The following is a 24386-nucleotide window of genomic DNA, read 5'->3' on the forward strand; positions in this document are numbered from 1 at the left end:
CAGTGGAGCAGGTGTGCCCCACCATCCCAGGTTCTCACTCTAGGCTCCTCCTGCCCCTATAATCTTTGTGTCTGCCCTGCCAGGGACCCTAGTGCTGCAAGGACTTGGCTAGAGTAGGTTCCAGAAACTCTCTGGTAGCTTATGTGGCAGATGATGGTATGCACAAGACTCCTCCTACAGGCACATCAGAGGGACACTGCTCACATGACCATCATAGATTTCACATCCCCCATCCTCAGCTATGTGGCAATGCATGGTGGTAGGATTGAGATGAGAAGGCTTTTATGTTCAGTCAAGCTCAACTGCATTCTGCAAAACTTTCTACAGAGCAAACACTGATCCTTTGTAGACTTGAAGAGGAGATTTGGTCTAGCACATGCTGCAATCAGAGTAATCCTGGGTCTGCTGGGCTTCCCCTGGCTGTTGACCATGCCTCTCTGAACCTTGCATTCCTTGCCCCTATGTGAAGATGTGAGGGAGAAACATCAATTAATTGCCTCCTGTATGTGCCCCAACCAGGATCAAACCCGTAACCTAGGTATGTATTCTGCCTGGAAATCGAACCCGCCACCTTTTAGTGTATGGGATGTCCCTCCAACAAACTGAGCCAGCCAGGGCAATAAAATATTTTTTAATTAGGGCATGTATATTGTTTTGTTAAATATAATTCTGGATTAGAACTCTTAGTAGACTACAGTGTAGTATAAAAATAACTTATATACACTGGGAAGCAACTTCGTATCACTAACTTTATTGTAATATTTGCTTTATTGGGGTTGCCTGGAACTAAACTTGCAATATCTCCAAGGTCTGTCTATACTTGAGTAGACCAAGAATTTGGGAGGTAGAGATGAGGAAATGATTAAGGCAGACAGTGCAAAGGACTGGGGGGAGCAATCAGAAATGCCAAGGAAAACCAAAACACTAGTAAATATCTTAGATCTTCTCCACTGCCCGCCTTGTGACAGTACTAATTAGCAACACTTCGACGCTTTGTAAGGGCTGGGCTGGGTTTTAAGGGGCCACTTGTGATATTAGCACATTTTGTCAATTATGTGACATTTTGACTTCTCTGAATTCAGAAGTTTTAGGTGAATTACAATGAATTGTTAGCATTTTTAAAAAAATTTTTGTGTGTGGGTATATAGACTAATGGTGCATTTTAGAATCAATGACTTCTTGGAGTTGCTGGAATCTAGAAACTTTGAATCCTTACGATGACCTTGTGTTGAGGTCATGATTAACCCATGAGTGGTATGATTAACCCACTTAGCAGAAACTGAGGCTCAGAGAGACAAAGCCATCTTTCCAAGGCCTCAGCCTATACTGGTGAAGTGCCAACCCACATGGCGGGAACCAGCAGAAGCAACCTGAACTGTGTGGAGGGACTACATTTTCACTCCGTGGTCCTGCTGGATTAGGCGAAGCCCCAGGGCAGAGTTGAGGTTTCCTGGTTGTGACCCCTGTACCTCACTCTTGTCATCTGCAAAGTGGAGTAATAACTGCACCCTCTACAGTTCAGTGAATGATTGTAACAGGCCTATGGAGTGGACCTGGCGTGTAGTGAGTGCTTGCCACCTGCAGCTCCTGAATTTTGTTTATTTGTTTTGACCTACACATAGATTTTGCTACTAAAAATGAAAAGAGGAAATTGAACCATGGCTTGACTCAAGACATAACACCGGAGCTTTGTTGAAACCTCTGCTTGATGTTTGGGTTTTCTTTTTCCTTGTAGGATGGTCCAGCAGTTTGGGGTGGACTTTGAAAAGAGGATCGAGGGCTCTGGAGACCAAGTGGACACACTGGAGCTCTCTGGGGGTGCCCGAATCAATCGCATTTTCCATGAGCGGTTTCCCTTCGAGCTGGTGAAGGTAGTGTGGCCAAGGCTGGGCCCTCCTGTCCCTGGTCAGCTGCCAATCAGCTCGGCCTTGAGCCCAGCCTCCTTCCAGAGCTTGAGGTCTTGAACTCCGGCCTTCATGCCTAAGCCTGCCCTGGGCAGAGTGTGGCCTGGAGGAAGCGTCCCCCATGGATTTCCTTCCCTGAGCAGGCAGCTTACAGCTTTCCAGCAGAGCTGTTCAAAAAGTTTCATTTTTTTCCCCTGACAAAAACCAATATATATTTTTTGTAAAATACATAGAAAATAGTGTTTGATTTCTCTGTTCTCAGATGGAGTTCGATGAGAAGGACTTAAGACGCGAGATCAGCTACGCCATTAAGAACATCCATGGTGTCAGGCAAGTTCCATAGGGAAAGTCGCCAATGTCCTCTTTACCTTTGCAGTGTCACCCTCCAGCCTGTTGGTCCCCCAAACCTCTGGGTCCCCTGATTGTGAGGTCTTGACAGAATCCTGGGTGTTTCTCAGTAGGTATAACTCTCTCCAAGGGCACTCGAGGGTAGATGGGCTCAGTTCTATGTGAGTATATCATGAGCCACAGGGCTGTCTGCTGCCTTTGGGTTAAACATTGGTTAAACCCCCCAGTTAATTAGCATGAGCCCTACTTACTGTGATCATTCAAGAAAGCTCACTGCATATTTGCCCTGTGGGTGGGGGTGGGGAGCCAGATCTGAAACATGATTATAGGAATCCAGTGTTTGTTCCCTGTGAGCCTCCTGTGTCCCCTCCGTATTCCAACAAAAGTAGTCACTCCAGTCGTCCAATCTCACATCACCATGGGGTCCTCAGGTTGTCCTAGGGGTTTCCAGGTAGTGTTCACAGGCATCTGACCTCCAGACTTGACATGATCTTGGTTCTTTCTCGGGAACCTGGCCCATGCCTGTGAGATTGCTGACCATGCTTTGTTTCTCTCTGACTTATTTCCCTTGCCCTCGGGTTTGGATGATTTTAGGACCGGGCTCTTCACCCCGGACATGGCATTCGAGGCCATTGTGAAAAAGCAGGTCGTCAAGCTGAAAGAGCCCTGTCTGAAATGTGTCGACCTGGTTATCCAGGAGCTAATCAATACAGTTAGGCAATGTACCAATAAGGTATTGGCCCCTCAGCAGGGGACTCCTGGCCGTGTGGAAATGGGGTTCAGGGCTTTGGTATCAGGCTCCCAGTGCTGCTTCAGCCTGTGCCCCGTGGTACCTTTCCCCTGCCCCTAGATTGCCTTGGTTTCCAAGAATGTGGCATCTTCCCAGAGGCTGGGGCAGGGGCACGTCAGCCTAAGTGCAACTGCGGGGGGGAGCGGGGTATGTGTCAGGCCTCCAGAACTGGCCAGACTGGTGGGCAGGGCTCCCTGGGACCCTGATACCAAGCCTAGCATGTGTCTGATGGGGGTGTCATTGGGCTATCGCTTTGCTGCCTTCTGGGAAACAGAGAGGGACCCTGCATCAGCTGCTGGAGGCCAAGCTCCCTGAACCTTTCTGGCTGTCACTCCTTGAGTGACACCCTTGGGCTTCCCTGGAGCCAGTCATGTTTCTGCTCCCCAGGCTGCCAAGAAAGGCCCAAACACCAATATAATCAGTGCTTGGGTCCCAAAGTTGGCTCGGTTCCTAACTGCCTCCTCTAGTTCCCTTGCCTTCCCCAGGAACAGTGCTGTTCCCCCAGGCAGCCCATCCTCAGATCTACTAAGTCACAAGGGCCTGTGTGCCTGGGCCACTGCCTGCCCCCAGCAAGATGTACTGGGTTCCCCCAAGGACCTGGTTCCCAGGGCAGCATGCTTGGCCAAACAGCTGAAGCGCTTCTCGGTGGACAGTTTGTGCTTGCACGTCCACGATGGCCATAGAGCTCTGGATCGGCCTTCCTAGGCAGGGGTTTCTGCTTGAGCCTTCTGTACTCAGTCTGGAAAAGCCCACATTTGCTTCTTAAGCTTCTTTGATTGGAAAAGGGAGGGGAAAAAAACCCAGATGGGTTGGAGACTGTCATCCTCGAGCCCATTGTCGCAGATAATGAAACTCAAAGCATCTGCACACCCTTGCTGTCTGCATGATGACACTTACCCTTAGCACTTCTATAATTAAACCCAGACCAGTCCACCCCTGGGACCCAGGAAGCAGCTTCCGGGGCAAATGCGGGCACAGGCTCCTCCGTGCATGTCACTAACCAGCTGACTCTCGTTTCTCTCTCTCTCTTTCTCTATCTCCTGTCCTGGGTGTGTGGCCTGCACTATCCCTGCGTGTCTTTCTACTGGTCCCACCTTTCGCATGACCCAGGACGGGGCTCTTCACCCCTGATATGGCCTTTGAAGCCATTGTGAAAAAACAGATTGTAAAACTCAAAGAGCCGAGTCTGAAGTGTGTTGATCTCGTGGTCTCAGAACTGGCCACGGTCATTAAAAAGTGTGCTGAGAAGGTAATAGAAGGTTTTGTTATTATCACCTATGCATTTGTCCCCCATCTTCTCCCTCTGTTGTTAGTCTTAACTCATGCATCTGGGAGACACTGCCTCGGATGGACCCCCCTCTCCAATGGGCCAGTTGTCACTCAATGACATCTCAACTTTGCATTGGCAGACAAAATGGGGCAAGTTGCATCACATGTGTGTTCCACCTTGGCAGTTTGGGCTACTGAAGCAGCTGGGAGACCTTTGATGTTGCCAAAAGCATTTACTCTTCAGGCAGTGAGGATGAGTCAATGCCCATTCCTGGGATCCTTAGAGAAAGGGGATTTCCAAACTCACCAAAGCAGTAAAACATTGATGTGCAGCTCTTCGTGTTATGTCATGGGACATTTACTAGGTTTTCATTAAGTGATTTTGACTGCTAAATTTTCTTCAGCTTGTGAGCTTAACCCAAACTGCAGAAGGTGGACTCTTCATGTGGTTTGGTTACTGCTGCAAAGGCTGGGGCTCTGGGAGTATTAGAGGAGTAGATTCTAGAAATGAGATGATGAATGGTTTTCTGCAAGGGGGTCCCTCCGAAATAGATAGCCCAGATGCCAACCCCCCATCTTAGAACAGTTGCTGTACTCTCATGAGCTGGGTGAGAGTATTTGCCCCAGTGACCTGTGGCTTTAATTATAGTTCGTGTCCTCGCTCTCACCCAGTGCTGGGCGGGAGGGAGATGGCTGTCACCCACTTTCTCTGCCACTTTTTACCTCTAAATTGCATTCTCAAAAAATATCTTTGCTTGTGCATGGGGATCCTGTCACTCTCTCTGGCCCACTGTCCCCCCACTGTCCCCTTGTCTCCCAGCTGGCATAGCTATGAGACAGGAGTGGGGTGGGGACTCGGTGAGCTGACCCCCGTATCACACACCTTCCCTCATGTTTTCTGTGTAGTTCGCATTGCTTCCTATGCCATGAGGACCCAGCCAATGCTGCCACTCTGCTTTCCCCCCAGCTCAACTCCTACCCCCGGTTGAGAGAGGAGACAGAACGAATTGTCACCACTTATATCCGTGAACGAGAGGGGAGAACCAAGGACCAGGTATTGGCTTTTTGTTTAAAATTTTCAGGTATAATTTACTTGCAGTAAATCTTGAGTGTATAGTTTTTTGAATTTTGACAAATGCATAAAGTAACTCCTACCTCAATCACAAGATAGAACGATTCCATCACCCCCCAAAAGTCTCATCCTTTGTCCCTTTGTTGTCAACCCCTCTCTGATCCCCAGGCCCTGGCAGTCACTTGGCTGCTCCCTGCCCCTGTAGTTTTGCCCTTTTTTCCAGAATGTTCTGTGAATGGTCTCCTGTACTACATAGCCTTTTGATTCTGACTTCCTTCTCTTAGTGTGATGTATTTAGGGTTCATTCTTGTTGTTTGTGGTATGCCTGAAGTTTGTTACTTTTTTTTAAAATATATCTTTATTACTGAAAGTATTACAGATGCCCCCCCCCCATGTTTCCCCCATTGACCTCTTCCATTCCGCTCCCACCTCCACTTTTTTTTTTTTAATTCTCACCTGAGGATATGTTTTTTTTAAAATTGATTTTAGAGAGACGAAGGGGGAGAGAGAAAATATCGATCAGTTGCCTCCCATACGCTTCCCAACCGGGGATGGAATCTGCAACCCTTTGTGTACAGGACAGTGCTCCAGCCGTCTGAGCCACCTCCCCAGGGCTGAAGTTTGTTAGCTTTTTTTTTAATCCTCACCTGAAATTATTTTTTCCATTGCTTTTCAGAGAGAGTGGAAGGGAGAAAAAGAGAGAGAGAGTGATCTGAGAGAGACATATCGATTGGTTGCCTCCTGCACACATGCCCCAGCCAGGGCCAGGGATCGAGCCTGCAACTGAGGTGTGTGCTCTGGACCGGAATCGAACCCTGGGACCCTTTAGTCTGCAGGCCGATGCTCTAACCACTGACCCAAACCAGCTAGGGCTGAACTTCTGATACTTTTGATCGCTGAATGTATGGACCACAGCTTATTTATCTGTTTGCCTGCCAGAGGAATTAGGGTGATTTTGTGTTTCAGTTTTCCTGTGAAGACCATTCAAGCACACACAAAGGCAGAGAGTGGGACTCCTCCAAGTACTCACAGTGGGAGTCTCACCTCTTCCCTGCTGAGTGCACCCAGGGCCTTCATTCCATTTTCATATACCCCAACACCCGGTCTGAGTCACTTTCCCTTAGTTGTCTGGTGTGGTCTCTTGACAGCTGTTTTTTTAAACCAGAACTGAAACAAGTCAACATGTTATATTTGGTTGTGATATCACCTGTTTAGAATTGTTCTTCTCCCCTTGACATTGATGGAGAAGCAGCTAGCTCATTTGTCTTTCAGAGGATCCTCCAGTCAACCTGCGCCCTGTTTCCTCATAGCTTCTGTAGCCAATAAGCTATATAAAAAACTCAAGAGATTCTTGCCTGGACAGTGTGGCTCAGTGATTGACTGTCAACCCATGTACCTAGAGGTCACTGGTTCCATTCCTGGTCAGGTCACATTCCTAGGCTGTGGGCTCGATCCCCAGTAGGGGATATGCAGAAGGCAGCTGATTGATGATGTCTCTCTCTCATCGATGTTTTTCTCTCTCTATCCCTCTCCCTCCCACTCTCTCTCTCAAAATCATTTTAAAAAATATATTTTTAAAAACCAGCAACAGTGGATCCCACTGACGGAGCACCCTAGTATTTTCTAACAACCCCACAAAATCTGACCTAGTGCCTGGCCTGTTTTATGCCTGAGGGCTTAGAGACACAGTGAGGTGATAGGAAGGACCAGGGTACTGGTTAAGGACCTATCCCTTATCTTCGATGACATCCCAACTTGCTCCTGTATGCCTCTGTGTGTGTGTGTGTGTGTGTGTGTGTGTGTGATTTTAATGTCCTCACCTGGCCATGTTACCTTTGCTGTTTAAATGTAGCACTTATGAAATGCCAGGTGCTAGCTAAAGACTTATTGTGAATTACTTAACCCTTTGAAGTGGGCCTCATGTGCCCCTATTCCACAGCTTGGTAAGATGTGGCCCAGGATCACACAGCCAGACAGTGGCCAAGCCAAGCCTGCAGCCCAGGTGGTCAGCCACAGAAGCTGTGCCTATGAACACCATGCTGGGCTGCCTCACTCTGCTCTGTTGGCTCAGTCTTACTTAGTTGTGAATCCCTAACGTCTAGAAATACCTGTGTTCCCTCCCCCTGCAGATGTACCCTGGGGTGTATGTTGGAGGGGAGATGTATGTATGGCCCCTGTTCTGCCTGAGAAGCAGCATGGTTCTGCATCCCCACCACATCCCCATGTGAAAAGTGCTCCAGCCACTGCCCCTTCCTGCCATGCTGGGCTCTATTCAAATGCTCCTCAGCTTACAATGAGTTTATCAGGATGTAATCTCATCATTACATCCTGATAACTTCATCCTAAGTTGAAAATACAGTAAGCTGAAAATATATTTAATACACCTAACCTATGGAACATCATAGCTTAGCCTGGCCTACCGTAATCGTGTTCAGAACACTTACACGCTCCTATAGTTAGGCAAAGTCATCTAATACAGTGAATACACTATAGAGTATTGATTGTTGACCCTCATTGTGTGGCTGACTGGGAACTACGGCTTGCTGAGAGAGTATCGTATCGCATATCTCTAGCCCAGGAAAAAATCAAAATCAAAATTTGAAGTACTGTTTCTACTGGGTACTTACTGCTTTCACACTATTATAAAGTCAGAAAGTCATAAATCAAACCGTTGTAAGTCAGGGACCGTGTGTACTCACAGTGACCCCTGCTTTCCCCCAGATTCTTCTTCTCATCGACATCGAGCAGTCCTACATCAACACAAACCACGAGGACTTCATTGGATTTGCCAAGTATGTACTGTTCGGTACAGCGGCTGATGGGCTGGCACCAGTCCACCCTCAGTTGGGATTCCCTCTGTGAGCTGGGGCACAAGGGTCTCTCTATCAGGAGTTCTGAGTTGAGAGTATCTGGCAGGTTGCCTGGACTAGTAGCAGCCCCTTCCCCATTGTCCCTACTGCATCTCCTATGGGGGCACCAGTGGTTTAAGGAAGAAAGTGCAGTCCTGGGGTCAAACTCATGAGGAAAGGACAAGGCTTGCTAGTGTCCAAGGCTTCCTTTCCTGAGGTGCTTCTCAGAGCCTTTTATAGACTCCTGTGCAATTTTCCCAGACTCTCCATACACACTTGGCCTTTCACGGAGTATCTCATGGGGTCAGGGCTGCCCAGGATCACCATGACTTCCATTATACACTGTAGGTTTAAAATCAGAACCTTCCATGGAATCCGGATAAGAGGTTAAAACGGGGAGCTCTGATTTCAGCAAGGTGTACATATAAATGCTGATGGTCTCAGGCATCTCCCACTGATTCCATTAGCCCCTCAGTAAGCATGAGTGTCACATGGATTGTTCTGGTGGCTCACAAAGGTTTTCTTGCCTGAGCCTAGTAGAATAACAGACCATTGGTAGCCAACTCCATTGTATCATTTAGCAAATATTTTTGTTGTACCCTGTTTGTGCCAGGTCTGTGGCACAGCAGCGAGCAAGCATAGACCTAGGTCCCCACCCTCAAAGGATGGTCCGGTGCCAGGGACAGACATGCACCCAGACAGTTAAGATACAGTGTGGTCATTGCTGGGGCAGGGACTGTGTAGGGCCCATAGGAGTCCAAAGGGTAGCCTTCTGGCCTGGCCTTGGGGATTCAGGGAGGCATCTTTGAGGAGGAGCCTGCTAGAGCCCAATCTTGGGCTAGCATACCGCATGCAGCAAGAGGGTCTTTCTGTCAGGGGTCTCTCTGTTGGGCTAAGTAGTTACTGGGTAGGACGTTTTTATCAGTGCATTCAGCACAGTTGATTGAGCAGCTGTTCTGTGCTGGGCACATAGTAGGTGAGTAGAATGAATGAATAAGGGCATGATCAGAAACTTTGGGCCCCTGCTGGGGGTGGGCTGGGGGTATAGGCAATGGGCCACCCCTCAGGCAGTTCTCAGAGCCTGGGAAACAGCCCCTACTGCTCCTGTCCTCAGCATCCAGTTATATGTGGGCTGAAAACACTGGTCCTCCCTGTTCAGTTTGCTCTGTTTTTCTCATCTTGATGTTTCTGCTTCTCACACTTCATCCACAGTTCCTTCTCACAATCTCTCCTGTTTTTCCTTTGACCACTCCACTCTTTCCTCTGGATTCCTGCGCCATCCCACCTCCCCCAGCTGTTACTATACTGAGCAGCTGGTGACCTGGTGGGTATTGCCTGCTGTGTGCCTTTTCCCTGGTGTGTGAACAGCTGGGGGTGGGGCCCAGGGTGCCAGCTCCACCCAGCATACATATAAACCAGGGCCCCAGCCCTCGGTGGGATATCCCAGGATCCCACTGAACAGCCGTGGAGCACTGTCTCAGAGCCTTTGGACTAGTGATTAAGCCAGACTTGGGTCCTGCCCCTTCAGAGCCCACAAGCTGGGGACACATTGTCATTGAGTAAATTGTCACAGAGAAAATGAGAGTTGGAAAAGAGGGTAGATGAGGGGTTGTGTGAAAGGGGAACAAGGGAAGTATCCTGGAGAGACCTTCCCAAGGAAGTCCTGACAACCAGGTGATGGGTGGGGTACCCCAGAGAGCATTAGAGACAGGGAAAGATCGCCGGGAAGCCAGGAGAGTGGGGAGACCAATGCAAGGGGCAGATGAGAGGCCAGGCCCCATCACTAGGAGGGCCCTGCAGGCCTAGGGGAGGGCTTTGAACTCCCCTAAGGCAGTGGGAAATCTCTGATTGGGTGCAGGCAAGGGAAAGGTGCAGCTATGTTGGCTTCCAGGAAAAGGAATCACGAAGCCCTTAGGAAGTAGCTGGGACCTCTCTAGCACCCAGGCCTTGCAGTGCGTGGCTTAGCTTGGTTCTAGCTGTCTTCTTCAGACCCCCTTTTTAAAAAAAAAAAAATCTTTATTGATTTCAGAGAGAAGAAGGGAGAGAGAGTTGAAACATCAGTGATGAGAGTCATTGATTGGCTGCCTCCTGCATGCCCCCGACTGGGGATCGAGCCTGCAACCCGGGCATGTGTCCTGACCGGGAATTGAACCGCAATCTCCTGGTTCCTAGGTCGATGCTCAACCGCTGAGCCATGCCGGGCTGGGCATTCTTCAGACACTTTTAATCAAACTTCTTCCTTTGCTTAGAAGTTCTGGACTGCTTTTCCATTGCCCTCTCCACACTTGAAACAGCCCAAAGCAAAAGCCCTGTAATAAACTCATTGAACATTAGGAAAGTTATTGGATAAAATTCCACCTCCATTCTTAATATGTTAACTTTTACTGATCAAGGAACAGAAATTTACTCCTTTTGTGCATGTGTACACACACACATACAAACACACACTCAATTTATCCAACAGCCAACTTGAACTAGAGACAGTGAGTAAAAGAATGAAACCGTGGTTTGCCTTTTCATATTGTTCTGGAAGTTCCAGCTAAAGCAGTAAGGTAAGATATGACATTAGGAGGAACAAGTGAGCTAAGTAGGTGCAAGATATGTGACCTTCATCAGCACTCATCATTTTCTGGCTCGAGCGAGCCAGGAAACATGATAGATTAAGAAGAAAAGAGATCTGGGGCTATAGATAAATAAGAGACCTTGTAGAAACAGACTGTGTTGACCTTAACTGTCTTCTGGTTTGGGGCAGGAACCATCCAAGCTGAATGATGTTTATTGATGAGCAGCTGTCCCATGGTCTGATATCCCAGGTCTGACATGGTCAGAGCTAATTGGGACTTGGTGCTGGGGTTGGGGGGTAGGAATTGAGAGTGGGAGCAAGCCTCAAGTTTTTGACCTCCAAACAGCCTGGCTAACTTTGAGCCACCTGGGAATCCAGTTTCTCATGCCCATTCTTGGAGGCTCCAGTACCCAGTCACTTTTGGAAGTAACTGATGCTCTTAGGAGTGGCTAAGATCAGAGCCTAGAAGCCTCAATTTAACTCCATACATTTTCTTGTTCCACGAACCTGAGCTCTTTCCCTTGGGTAGCCCTTTGTGTGCAGGGCAGTGTCTTTCTGACTCTGCCCTTAACTGTCACTGGCCCCCTCATGTGGGGAAAACCCCCCACCTGGGCCATGAGGGCCTTTTGCTCCCTGTCCCACACAGCATCTCACCTGCATGAGCCTCTCTCTCTGTGCTTTGGTTTCAGTGCCCAGCAGAGGAGCACACAGCTGAACAAGAAGAGAGCCATTCCCAACCAGGTAGCCACCCCTTCAGGGCCTGCAGCTCCACCCTTGGGGGCGGGGGCAGGGGCAAGAGGGCACTAAGGGACCACTGAGCCTTGTGATGCCATCTGGCATGTACATGCCTCACCTGATCCTTACCCCTGCAGCCTCTTGAGTCCACTTAGGCTTTGATGCTTCGAGAAACTGGTCTGAGAGCCAAAGCTCTAACAGGGCCTAGGGGGCAGATTTTGCAAACCTGTGAAGCCCTGTCTGAACATCCAAGGCCATGGTTAGAACTTGACCATCAGGGCAGCCCAATCACCCATTGTGTCTTCAGCCACATTGGGTTCTTGACCCCAAGGACTTGGAGCCTGTGGGAGGCTGTATTGTGATGAGTTCTGGGGAGGCCTGGGGTGGTTTGACCCCAAATGTGGAAAAACCCTAAGCTACATGCAGGGTTTTCTGCCTTCATGTTGTACCCCAGCCATCGGCCTGTAAAATAACAGCTTTATATTTACCAGTGTTAGGTACTTCTTTTTTTTGAGAAAATCGTCATCTTTCCAAAATTTTCTCCCAGTGTCCCCTGCTTCTTCACATCATGCGGGGACAGGGGCAGGGGCTCTGCTATTTATTTTGCACGATTATGGAGCCCTCTGGAAAAGAAGGGTGTAACCACTGCATGATTTTTTTGTGTGTGCTTGTTGATACCTATGTTGTTGCTTTTTTGTTTCAGGAGATGATAATGAATTAAATATTAACACCATGAATATAATTAATAGCATGTAATTTTTTTCTTTTGCTGTTTTTTTTCCCCTCTGCTCTTCTCTCTTCCCATTTTTGTCCCTTTCCTGCTTTTTCTCCGTCCCCTCATGTCCCTTACATCTCTTTTCCTCTGCCTGCTCTTCTTTGATTTACCTAACTATGCATTTTTCAAAGGGGGAGATCTTGGTAAGTACCCACTTAGCGTGGTAGCAAACATTAGAGAATGCAGTGGTGGTGGAGACCCCCCCCCACCTCTTAACATTCCCTTCCCCTCTAAATAAAAAAACAACTAAAAATCAAGCTAACCTAAAACCCCCTGCTGCAGCCTATGCCTGATGTCATTGTTGCCTTGTGCATAAGCTGACTCACAGACACTAACCTGACCACTGCCCTGGTGGGAGGCCCACCCCTCCAGCCTATTCCTGACATGTGGACCTGGCTTCCTATAGGTCAGGGATGGCAAATACTTGGCTAAAACCCCTTCCCTCCCTCCCCTCACATGTCTCTTGGAAAATTTTGCTCAAGCTCTGCTGGAACTTGCCACTCCCACCACTTTGTCTCCAGTGCAGACATCACTGTGCAGAAAATTTCCCCCTCCTGCGCTCATGGCAGGCATTACTAATCGATCTAGCACTCTTTCCCTTGTGCCTCTCCCGTCATGTGCCCATGGCAGACACTGCTAACCAATCCTGGCATTCTTTCCTAAGCATGTCACCTCTCCCCATTCTATGGCAGATGTGACTAACTGGCCAGGGAATTTTTTTTCCACGTGATAGTTTTGTATGTGACATAGTCCATGACAGATATGACTAATTAATTGATCGGGGAACTCTATTGGATGCTGCCGCTCTCCTGCCTCCATGGCAGATTCATGGTGGATTAGGTTCTTCTGTTCTACTTGCCCCCATCCCTTATGCTTTGCCTGAGGCAGACATCACTTGTTGACCCTAGCATTCTTTCCCACTGCACCTAGAATTCTTATCACAGGACTTCAGGCAGCTCCTATCTATTGATGGGTGTGGCCCCCAAATGAGTGGTATTTGCCATCCCTGTTGTAGGTTACACCTCCTCTCCTTGTGTGGTCCAGCCCAGGGCGGAGCAGGTGATGCTCAAGTCTGAGAGTTGAGCTCTTTTCAAGGTGCCTGCCTCTAGGCAGCTGGCTTGAGCCCTAGCTCTTCACCTTGGAGAGCACAGCCTAGGCCTCCAGCCCTAACAGTGGCCTCCTTCTCTGGGATTGTCTCCCACCACCAGCCACTGAGGCACTGGATCCCACTGCTGCCCTCTAGCAGGGATCTTCTGGCAACCCCAGGATCTTCCCAGTAGCTGAGCTGATCCTGTGCCAGGGCCTCACTTATGCCCAGGGCCTAGAATTCTCTCAAACGATACAGAAAGAGCCAAAGCTTGGGAGGAGGACAGGAAGAATGGATTGTCTTTGGCCCTGGATTCCCACATGTTGCCTCCAACCCCCTTGGAATTGGAATGATTTCCTGCCTCTAAACAGTCCAGGGGGCTGCTGCTTTCCACACCCCGAGAGGTTTGGTCATTCTTTTCCTGCTGGATTCCACACCCTGGCCACAAAGCCCAGCCATGCCATGTGCATGGCTGGTCCCTGGGTTTCCCAGCTGTGGTCACTGTCCCTGCCTGGGCATCTGGGGCTGGGACCCTCACCTGGGAGGAGGCTGGCCCACCCTGCTTGTGGGCCCCAGCTGTGTTGCTTCTTGTCTGCTGCCCATGCTGTCCCTGTGGCTCTTCCTCCCACCCCAGCATGCCTGTTGCTGTGCACCCTGGAGCGTGGGAGCCCTGCCTGCCTCTTCTGTCTCCCCTGCCTACCCAGCTCCCATCCCGCATTGTTCTAAGCCCAGTCCCCTTGGGCAAAAGTCCGGCTTTTGGATAAGGAGTCCCAAGCACCCTTTTTCTCTAGGCTCAGCGCCTGTGTCTGCCACCCACAGCTTGCGTCTTCCCGGGGTGGGGTTCTGTCTCTGACCCTATTTGGGCTCGCATGAGGGCAGCTCTCTAGGTGACTCGAGGGAGAAGGGACCTTGGGGCCTTCTTCAGGTCTGACTAGCAGCCTCCTGCTCCAAAACACAGATGTGCCATTCCTGGTATGGCCCCCACCTTATGGCCACATGCCCTGCAGCACAGCCAGAACCCCTCCTGCCAGTTCTGACCACTGCTAACCGAGGGTGGAGGCAGGCAAGCCAGGCCACCAAGCGGTGGTTGGGGCACATCTGCCCCTAGGGCCCAGGTTGGGCCCAGGAGTACAGAGGCCTACCTATAAGAGGATTTCTCTGGGGAGCACTGACAGAGACTGTCTTCCCACCCCCCTCATTCTCCTTCCCCTGGCTGTCGGTCAGTGACTGAACTGAAGGTTAGAAACACCCACTCTGTGTGTAACCCAGAGCAGGCCCCACTACCCCTAGGGGAGTAGAGGAGTAGACATGAGCAGAGTCCCGAAGGTCTGGGGCTGGAGGATGTGGTGGCCAGATTCAGGAGCTTCTTCCTGGGTCATAGGCAGGAAGACCTTGGGCTTGAGTCTGGAGACCAGCCTTGCCCTCGGCATGACCAACATTCCTGCTTTACATGGGACTGAGGGTATTCCCAGGACTTGAGACTTTTAGTGCCAAACTGCAGGGTCCTGGGCAAACTGAGGTGAGTTGGTCATCCTGCTGCTAGGGAGGATACCATGACCTTATTGGGGCCAATGGCCTCTGCCCCCTTGCCCACCAGGCAGCCTGTGGCTGGGCAGGTGCCAGAGGTCACTGCCTGCTTCCTGATGGCTGAAAGACTCCAAAATGCTGTCTCGTCATCCCAGGGGGGAAGAAGTCTATGCCCTTGGCCTTAATCAGGGCTTTTAGGTGGCATCTCAGGCCATCTCCATCCTGGGCAGGGGCTTCTGTGTGGTGCAGGGGTCTTTAGGTTCTCTGTGGCCACCTCCGTCTTTATGCTCTGAGGCTCAGAGCCTAAGTCTGGCCCCAGGAGGGCCTGGGAGCTGGTCACTCTGATAAGATTTGGCAGCCTCGGGTCAGGTCAGGGTAGGCAGGATGCAGCCCTTCCTGATGCCCATTAGGAAAGCATGTGGACCCCAGAAGCATCCCCAAAGCCCCATATAGGGTACTCCTGCCCCACCCCAATCTGGGTTCCCAGCACCAGCTGTTTGTGGCCACTCGCAGCCTACCCTCTGCAGGTAGGCATAGTCTGTTGCTGCCTTGGCCCCAGGCGGTCCTGCCTGTGCCTCCATATTCCTCCCATTGCTGCGGGGTCCCCAGTCCAAAGTGGTGGGAGGGCTCTGGCCCACACATGCCTCCATGGCCCAGGGAACATGAGAGCGTTGTCCCCCAGGCTGCCTGCGTTTAGCTGTCAGGTGAGTCCGCTGCGCCGGCCTGGGTTCTGCCTCTCACTCAAATGACAGCCACTGCCTGATGACCACCATCCAGGGGGTCTCTCAGCCCGATGTGTCAGGCAGAGAAAAGTGGGGACTACAGGGCTTGAGTCCAGCATGGGACATATTCCCTGCAGGTCCCCTGGGCTCAAACCTTGGCCCCCAGCACTCTGGATGGCGGTGTCCCTTCATCCTCATACCCTGAAAAGAGCCTGTGGAGAAGGGAGCCCCAGGGCAGGGGCTGTCAAAGCAGGTACCTGTGCCTGCTGAGCACCTGCCCTGGTGAGCCATCAGATGAGCCAACAGAGTAGGCAGCAGAGTCAAGACAGTGTTGATACTCTCTGCTGTTTGACTCCTGAAAGGAGAGAAAAAAAACTACTTCATGTGTGGGTGATTCCTCCAGCCCTCCATTGACAGCTACCTTCCAGAGATACCAGAGGCAGGGCCCAAGTTCTCACTAAAATAATGACGATTCCTCCAATGTCACATTCCTTGTGGCTCAACACTCAAGCCCGGTTCCCTCCTCTGGGTCCCTTTCAGCAGGCATACTTTTTGCCACCTGTGCTAACTCAACCTAACCCCAGGGGCCTGGTTCCCTGTCACCCCAGGCCAGGCATGTGAGTGACTCAGTGACTGTCCACACAAGTGCCCCACACTGGTTTCCAGTGGGAAGTGCTTGCAACAAGGCAAATTTGGGTTATCTATCTTTGTGGGGGTTTTTAATAAATTTTTATTTCTTGATTAATTTTAGAGAAGAAAGGAAAGACAGAGAGACATCAGTTTGTTCCACTTACATATGCATTCATTGGTTGATTTCTTTAATGTCTTTTTTTTAATATGTTTTATTGACTTGAGAGAGAGGAAAGGGAGAGAGAGAGAGAAGCATCGATGAGAAAGGACCATTGATGGGCTGCTGCCTTCTGGACGCCCCCTACTGGGGATCAAGCCTGCAACCCGGGCATGTGCCCTAATGGGGAATCACATCAGTGATCTCTTGGTTCATGGGTTGACACTCAACCACTGAGCCACGCCATCCAGGCTAATGTCTTTTTTTAAAATTGATTTTAGAGAGAAGAAGGGAGAGAGAGAGAGAAACATCGATATGTTGTGTCACTTATTTACGCATTCATTGGTTAATTCTCATATGTGCCCTGGCCAGGGATCGAACCCACAACCTTGGCATATTGAGACAATACTCTAACCACCTGAGCTACCTGGCCAGGGTGGGTTGGCTGTCTTTGGGCTGGAGCTGTCTCTGTCTTCGTCCCTGGCTTCCCTCCTTGCTGGGGTCAAGGGCTCTGGCTGCTGCACTGGGGGTGGGCTGGGGTGGGCAGTTGGTCCTCCACTGAGCTGTGCCCTTCTCCCCAGGTGATCCGCAGGGGCTGGCTGACCATCAACAACATCAGCCTCATGAAGGGCGGCTCCAAAGAATACTGGTTTGTGCTGACGGCCGAGTCTCTGTCCTGGTACAAGGATGATGAGGTGAGTGGCTGGTGGGGCTGGGGCCATAGGGCAAGAGTGGCAGTCGCTCACTTGTCACTAACTTGTTCATTCACTTGTTTATTCATTCACTTACTTGTTCATTCAGGAAAGGTTCCCTGAGCACCACTGTGCTCATTAGGATGGTAACAGCCAGGGCTGGAGGGTATGCCAGGCATCATATCCCAGCCCCTTATGATCCCCTCTGGGGTCCAGCCTGATGGAGGAGAGGGAGATGGGGGAGGGAGCCACCAGTAGTCTGGAAACAGACCCCAGCCTCCAAAGGCACAGCGAGGGGAACACAGCCTGGGATCAATGACTCAGGCTTACAGCCAGGCTGCTGGAGTGCTAGGGTTCCATGGTCTGCACCTACATGGGCTCAACCAGGGCCTTAGCCTATCTGGGCCTCAGTTTCCTCATCTGTAAAGTGGGAAGAATGGCCCCTACCTATTGTGAGGTGCTGTCTTTAGAACATTGCACACATGCTTGTCCTGATCAGAAGGACAGAGGGAGGCCTCATGGAACCAGTACCAGGAGCAGTAACCTCAGGGAGCAGTATGGTCTGCTGCTTTGAGCTGTGGTCTCCATGAACGGGAAGTAGGGGTGGGGTATGAGCAAACCCACTCCAGGCCCAGCTGGCACTGCTGTCCAGGCCCCTCCTCTGCCTCTGCTCCAGCCCATTTTCCCATCCTAAGTGGCCCATTTCTTCACCTAGTTCCCCTAATGGAACAACGTAACTGGCTAAGTGGCCTGGGAGTGAAGCCACTCCTTTGGTTCCTATTGCCAATGTTGTGGGCCAAGGGGTCACTAGCAAGGGGCGCTGTGTTTCTGTCATTTTCCTGGGTTGCCTTCTGAGCGCCCCATAGGCTCTCCCAGTTGGCCAGGGCAGTATTACCAAAACAGAAATCTGTTTCTCATATGTGTCCCTGGTGAGTTTGGTGGCCCTGTGCTATAAGGCTGACCAGGGCCTAGGCTTCACTTTTCCTGTTGCCACCTTAACACGTTGCTCCCCGATATAGTCCAAGATAGCTGCCCCCATGCTCATCACCAAGTGGCCTCTAGCAGCCCCAAGGAGGGAAATAAGGGCCTGACGGAGAACATGCACACAAATCTCTGCTCATGTGTTCCTGCCCAGAATCTAGTCACGTGGCCACTGTGTGTCCTGCTCATCTGGGATGGCCTACCCACCAACCCAGCCCAGGTGCCTTTGGAGGAAAAGTTAGGCTTCTCTGGAGCCTCCCCTCAGGGATTTGGGAGGACCTTCCTTTAGAAATGGCCCACACTGGAGGCCTCAGTGGCAATTGACCCTATCCCACGACAGCCACACCTGGGCCCAACTGTGCATATTTCTACCCAGGTTCAGAGACAAGGCAGGTAGAGATCTGTTGGGACCCCTGGGTGGCTCTTATTTATTAAGCCCACCAAGGCCACACGTGGAGGGTACTCTCCTCTTCAGGAAATCCTCACACTTTGTCAGTGAGGAAACTGAGGTTACATGTAGTGACTTGCCCTGTGTCACAGAGCAGAGAAGAGGTCCCGTGGGTGGGTATAGGGCATAAGCTCCATGACCAGAGAAGTACCTCAGTCCCACCCTAGACCACTGCCCCACAGCCCAGGCCAGATGTGGGTTCCTCAAATGGAGGGTGTTTGGGGGTGAAATCATCCTACTCCACACAAGTCTAGATACTCACCCCTGGAATGTTCTGGAAACCTCAGGAGCTCTGAGTCCCCTGAAGGGGAGGGACCGTGTTTGTGTAGCTGTTTTTAAACAAAGGTAAGGGGTTGTCCAGGACTCCACAGCTTCATGGGGTTTGGCTGTTGGGGAAGGGTGAGACCAGGCATTCCTCAAGGAACCTTCATGGTCACATCGGTTCTCTAAAATGGCTGGGTGAGGGGTGGGGTGATGCTTTCACATTTTTTCCCTCTCCACCCCCGCAGTCTGAAACCCAGCCTGATCTGTGGTTCATCAGCTGTCAGGCAAGCTCAAGGCTGATCCCCGCCTTTGGGTTTGGGGGTCCCCAGGGCCTGGTGCTTGCCTTGGGCAGTTGTAGAGGGGCTTCTGGGTCCAACCCCCAGCCTGATTCACTGCTTGGCACCATTGCAAGTTCAGTTTTCAGAGCTTCTCTTCTTGAACTTGAAGAGAGGCCCTTCATTTACCTTTCACCTGGATGTTGAAAGCAGGAGCCCCAGACTCTCCCTTGGGGCCCCAGACCAGAGGCAGGGGAAGTGTTGGGAGGAGGGTTGAATGCCCACCCAGTGGTAATGAGAACCAGCAGGCCTGTGAAAGGGGCCTTCTGTGTGCCCCAGACACAAAGTGGGCGCAGATCTGGAGGGGCGGGAGCGAAATCCTGTGGCCTTGCCCAAGTTAGGATCCCAGCCGGGACCCTCAGAGTCACACATGGTGGCCACCCCCGGGGCCGGGCCTCCATAGAGAAGCCTCAGAGAGGGGCAAGACATTTGTATTTCTTTATTTAAAAAAAATAAACGAGGTGGTTACTGCAAGAAGTAGGAGTAGAGGGATGGTTTAGCCAGGGCCCCCCAACCTTACGACCAGCATTGGGCTCCCTCTGCCCTTCCCTGGAGCCTTTTCTCCCACCCAGTCCCTTTTTCTGGACTCCAGAACCTTCTGTCTGAGTCTCCACCCCGGTGGGAAACAGGGTGGGCAGTGACACTCACCTCGGGGTCTGCCTCTCTGTGGGGGTGGCAGGAAGTTTGGGGGGGCCCTGTCCCGACGTGCCGCTGGCCCAAGCCCAGCCTAACCAATGTGCAGACTACTGTACACATTCAGAGCCCCCTGAACAGGTAGTCTGAACACTGGGTTGGCGGGGCTGGCTGTCCATCCCGTGGGCCCCCCAGGCGGCAACAGGGCCACCACGCTTCGGCACCTCTGAGCAGGCGAGGAAGCCAGTGCTCCGCCTATGACAGTGCGCTCTAGCTTTTCTGACGTGGCAAGGCTGGGCTGGCTTTCATCTGGAGAGTTATGGGTTTTCAGGAAATCCTAAGGAGGGGGCGGGTGGGAAGGAGGGTTTGGGTCTGTGGCCTCTGCGTGCGGGAGACGCTTTCTTTGGCGGTTGAGTTGGGGGCGGGTGCACACAAGGCTGTGTGTGTGTGTGTGTGTGTGCGTGCGTGCGTGCGTGCGTGCGCGGCAGCATCAGGAAGGCAGCCACTGTGCTCTGGGCAGAACACTATAAACAGTTCCAGATGTGGCGTCTCACTCGGGGTCCAAAAGGACTGTGACTCAGATACTTGGCTTGGCAGGCTGACTAGAGGCTTCTTGCCTCATGATGCGGCAGGGTGGGGGCAGTGAAGGCTGTTCCACAAACTTCCAGTCAGGGAATTCCTGCCCTGGACTCTTATAAAGCCCCCCAAACTGCCTGGGACAACTGGTATACCCTTTCTTCACCACCCTCCCTCCCTTGGCCTCCAAGTCTGAAGCCTGAAGTGGGGGAGGGGGATCCCATCTTCCTGGGCACTGGGTCCCTCTCCCTGCCTCTCTGCAGCTTGGCCTGGAGAAGCGCTGTGTCCTGCTTCCTCCCTCCCCAGAGCCTGGTAGGCTGATCCTGGAGCATGAGAGACGCAGACAAAAGAAAACCCCTAGTATCTTGTATGCACTAGCTCTGCGGTTGGCAAGTGATCACCACTTTCTCACAAAGTGTCAATCCTCACCTCAAACAAAGAAGGCAAGACTCCTGTCTTTGACAGATGCAGAAACTAAGGGGAAGTGGCTTGCCTAAGGGCACGGGGTCAGGGAGGGGCAGAGGTCTGAGTTCCTAGTGCCCAATGACAACCCACACTTGGCACCAAGCCTGCCACTAGCTCCTGTCTCCCTGTCTGTAGTCCTGAAACTCTGAGTCAGCCCCTGCCAGCCAGGGAGCTCCTGACCCCCTTCCCCTCCATCACTGTGGTTTTTTCTTGAATTTGGAAGCAGCAACCATGTTGGGCTTCTTTCTAGGGCTTTCTGGCAGATAGGGACAAGACAGATAGAAAGAAGTGAACTGCTGGATGAGGGGGCAGGTCTTCTCCAAAGTCACCAGGAGGTAAAAGGCTGGGAGAATGGTGGAGAGAACATATTTTGGGGGCACACATCCTTCTGTGGCCCACTCTGCCTGCTATGTGGCCCTGGGCAGCCAGCTTCCCTACCTGAGCATGATGCTTCCCTGGTAGGGATGGGGAAAGGTTTCATGAGCTGATGGAGGAACAACACTTCACATCAGTTCTTGAGAGTTACCATGGGTCAGGTGGGCGTGGGAGCTGGGGGACCTTGACACCATGCTCTGGTTTCCTGATTTGAAAACCCGGTTAGTGTATGCAAGCACATTTGCACACATAGCTACTGTGAGGACTAACAATGATGTGCTGGTCCTATAGGTGCTTTGCGATGACTGTGGGTGAGTGTTGGGCTCCAGGGCTCAACTTCCTCTCCCTGCCATCAGTAAGTACTTCCTAAGTGGGGCTGCCCTTAGGAAGCAAGTGGCACTTCTGTGGCTTTGAGACTTAGGCATCAGTTCGGTGGGGCCTTGCTTTCCAGATCCTGGATCATCTGAAATCCCAGCCCCCGCTCTTCATCCCCTGCCTGCCCCTCTTAGTGCATCTGTCTTCCCTCTGTAAATGGGAGCATAGTGGTAACTCACTTTCAGGCTCATTGTGAGACCATATCTGAGTTAACAGTTCATTCCCTTAGCCTGGAGAGGAGAAGTGGTTGGATTGTGAGTAGAGTCAGAGTTGGCCAGTTTTGAGTATCCACTGTGTGTCAGCAGTGACCAAAATAGACAGGAGTCCCTGCCCTCCAGGAACTGAGGAGTCAGTCTGGTGACAGACAGCAGCCTAGATCAATAGCAAGATATATTGTTGTGTTGTTGTTTTATGTTGTGAGGGGAAGCTTCAAGGGGAAAGAAGTGGGGGGTAGGGGAAATTGGGGTGGGGTCAGGGCAGGTGTTGCAAGGAAGGTCTTTGCACAAAGACCCAAAAGGGGCAAGGAAGGAGCCATAAGGCATGGGGCATTCCCAGCAAAGGTCCCAGATGTGCAAAGAGTCCTGGGTGAGAGCTTGCCTAGGATGTTCAGGAAGTGTCAAGGAGGCTGGCATGACTGGGGCAGCAGTAGTGGATGAGCTAATCTCACTAAAGTAACTAACATGGGGAGCCTCAGGTGTTGGTAGTGGTCCTTGCAGTAGAGTCCAGCCCTGGGCATCCTCAGGTCTTCAGTTAAACAACACAGGGTGACCCCTGCCCTTCCACCCTCAGGAGAAAGAGAAGAAGTACATGCTGCCTTTGGACAACCTCAAAATCCGTGACGTGGAGAAGGGCTTCATGTCCAACAAGCATGTCTTCGCCATCTTCAACACAGAACAGAGGTGAGCACCCATGGGGTCCCAGGGTGGAGACCTCCTTCAGTCATTCAGCAGCACCCGCTGAGCACTTGACGAGTAAAGTCCATGCCCTGGGGTATCACGTTCTAGAAAGGGAGTCAGGTGAGAAACAAAAATGCCATGGGCACTTCTGATGGGTGGTCAGGGAAGACTTGTCTGTGCAGAGACTGATGAAGTGATGTAGGAGCCTTGGAGGGTTCTAAACAGGGACAGGACTTGACTCAGGTGCCCTCTGGTGGCCATGGGAGAAACAGACATGGGGGTGTGGCAGGAGGGCAGGGAACCAGGTCCAGGTAGGAGATGGTGGGTCTAGACCCAGGTGGCGCTGAGGCTTAGAGGAGGAGGGGGCATATTCCAATAGAGTAGATCAAACTCCTGGTAGATGTGGACAGAGAGAAAGGCATTGCTGGTGACCCTGAGCTCCAGCAGGGAGGGAGCTGCGTTAGCCATGCTGAGGGAGAGAGGCCTGAGTGGCTTTGGGAAGCAGCTAGGTAGGTACAAGAGTATGGTGTTCGGGAATGAACTCCAGGAAGGGATGTGAATTGAGGGGTTGTGATTGCATGGTGGTGTTTAAAGTAATGAGACAAAATGAGATCCCTGAGTGAGCGTAGATGGAGAAGAGAGGTGACCAGGAGGCTCTCAGTAAATCTGTCCCATAGGGCATTGGTGGGAGACTTTAGCGCAAGAAAAGGGACTTTTCTCAACTCAGGAAGGGAGGATCTCTCTGCAGACTTACACACACATCCTCACCCAGGGACCACCTGAGTCAAGGGCTAGCTGGCAGGCAAGACCCTGAGGCTGTTCATGACCACCTGGCAGGTGATTGACATTCTCCCAGCTGGCCCCATGACTACCACCCCACTGCTTGCTTGTACCCCCAGTTCCAGCTGATCCCCTTGTTTTGTGTAAGAAAAGCGCTTTCCTGCTTTTTCCTGGACTGCCCTCAAGATCTACTTTGGCCATCAGCTGGCTCCAAAAACCTTTATAGCTCTTTAGGCTCACCCTCCTCCCACCTCCCCTACCCAAGAATCCCTGCGGGTACGTGGAAGAACCCAGGCTCTGCAGTGGGACAGAGCTGTTGGGAAGCTTTTCCTGGCTGAGTGATACCGGGCAACTGTCCCACCACCTTGGCCCTGTGTCCCCCTATGCAAGGAATTGAAGATATTACCTGATATTATTTAGGAGTTCAGAAAACCCAGAATAATAGTAGCGGAAACAAGATAGATATTTTGGTTTTTTATGTAAATAAAGTTAAGACTACCATCCAGGGCAGGTGGAGCAGCTCCACAGGCATCTGGGCCCAGGTCCTCCTGATTCCTCAGCCTCTTCCTCTCTGTCTAAGGTGGCTGCCCAACTGCAGCCATCCTGATGATGTTGTGGGCATCAGGGAAGAGGAGGAGGAGCAGCAAAGGCATACCCCTCCCTTCACAACTCCTTCCAGAAATCTCTCAGGGCAGCCACTCACTGACCACCAGTTGGCCAGAGCTCCATCACTGGGCAATACCTAACCTCAAACCCAGATCTCACACAAAGACTTTGGGGCAGCTTGGCAGTTTCAGCCATGCCTACCTTGTGAGAAAAGGATAGGGTACAGATGCTGCTACCATCCTGGGGCCTCTGGTCATGAGTCTCTGGGTCACATGTGAATCCCTGTCACTCAGACCCCAGAGCTCACCATACCTGATCTGGGCCCACGGTCAAGGTCAAGCATATGCCCCTCTCTTCTTCCCATCACAGGAATGTCTACAAGGACCTGCGGCAGATCGAGCTGGCCTGTGACTCCCAGGAAGACGTGGACAGCTGGAAGGCCTCGTTCCTCCGAGCTGGCGTCTACCCCGAGAAGGACCAGGTGAGGAGCTGCCTCGCCCTGCCTGGCCACACACCTTCCTCTGAGCTGACC

General features: G+C 51.5%; 1 protein-coding gene across 10 annotated transcripts in view; it reads left to right on the plus strand.

Moving 5' to 3' along the window:
• DNM2 (dynamin 2) overlaps window positions 1–24386 on the plus strand; it is a 79571-nt gene that overhangs the window by 48066 nt on the left and 7119 nt on the right. For 3 of the 10 annotated variants that reach the window (XM_081137192.1, XM_081137185.1, XM_081137188.1), the window contains exons 8-17: window positions 1736–1871; window positions 2167–2234; window positions 2847–2985; window positions 5279–5365; window positions 8105–8175; window positions 11485–11536; window positions 12437–12448; window positions 17010–17123; window positions 22362–22471; window positions 24224–24335. In XM_081137192.1, the coding sequence (XP_080993318.1) occupies window positions 1736–1871; window positions 2167–2234; window positions 2847–2985; window positions 5279–5365; window positions 8105–8175; window positions 11485–11536; window positions 12437–12448; window positions 17010–17123; window positions 22362–22471; window positions 24224–24335 (901 nt within the window). Of the gene's footprint in view, window positions 1–1735; window positions 1872–2166; window positions 2235–2846; window positions 2986–4152; window positions 4292–5278; window positions 5366–8104; window positions 8176–11484; window positions 11537–12436; window positions 12449–17009; window positions 17124–22361; window positions 22472–24223; window positions 24336–24386 lie in introns of all 10 variants that reach the window. The other 7 variants (XM_081137193.1, XM_081137189.1, XM_081137191.1 and 4 more) reach the window with 3 other exon arrangements.

This window comes from Miniopterus schreibersii (genome assembly GCF_964146895.1).
Source record: "Miniopterus schreibersii genome assembly, chromosome: 4".
NCBI classification, from domain to species: Eukaryota; Metazoa; Chordata; class Mammalia; order Chiroptera; family Miniopteridae; genus Miniopterus; species Miniopterus schreibersii.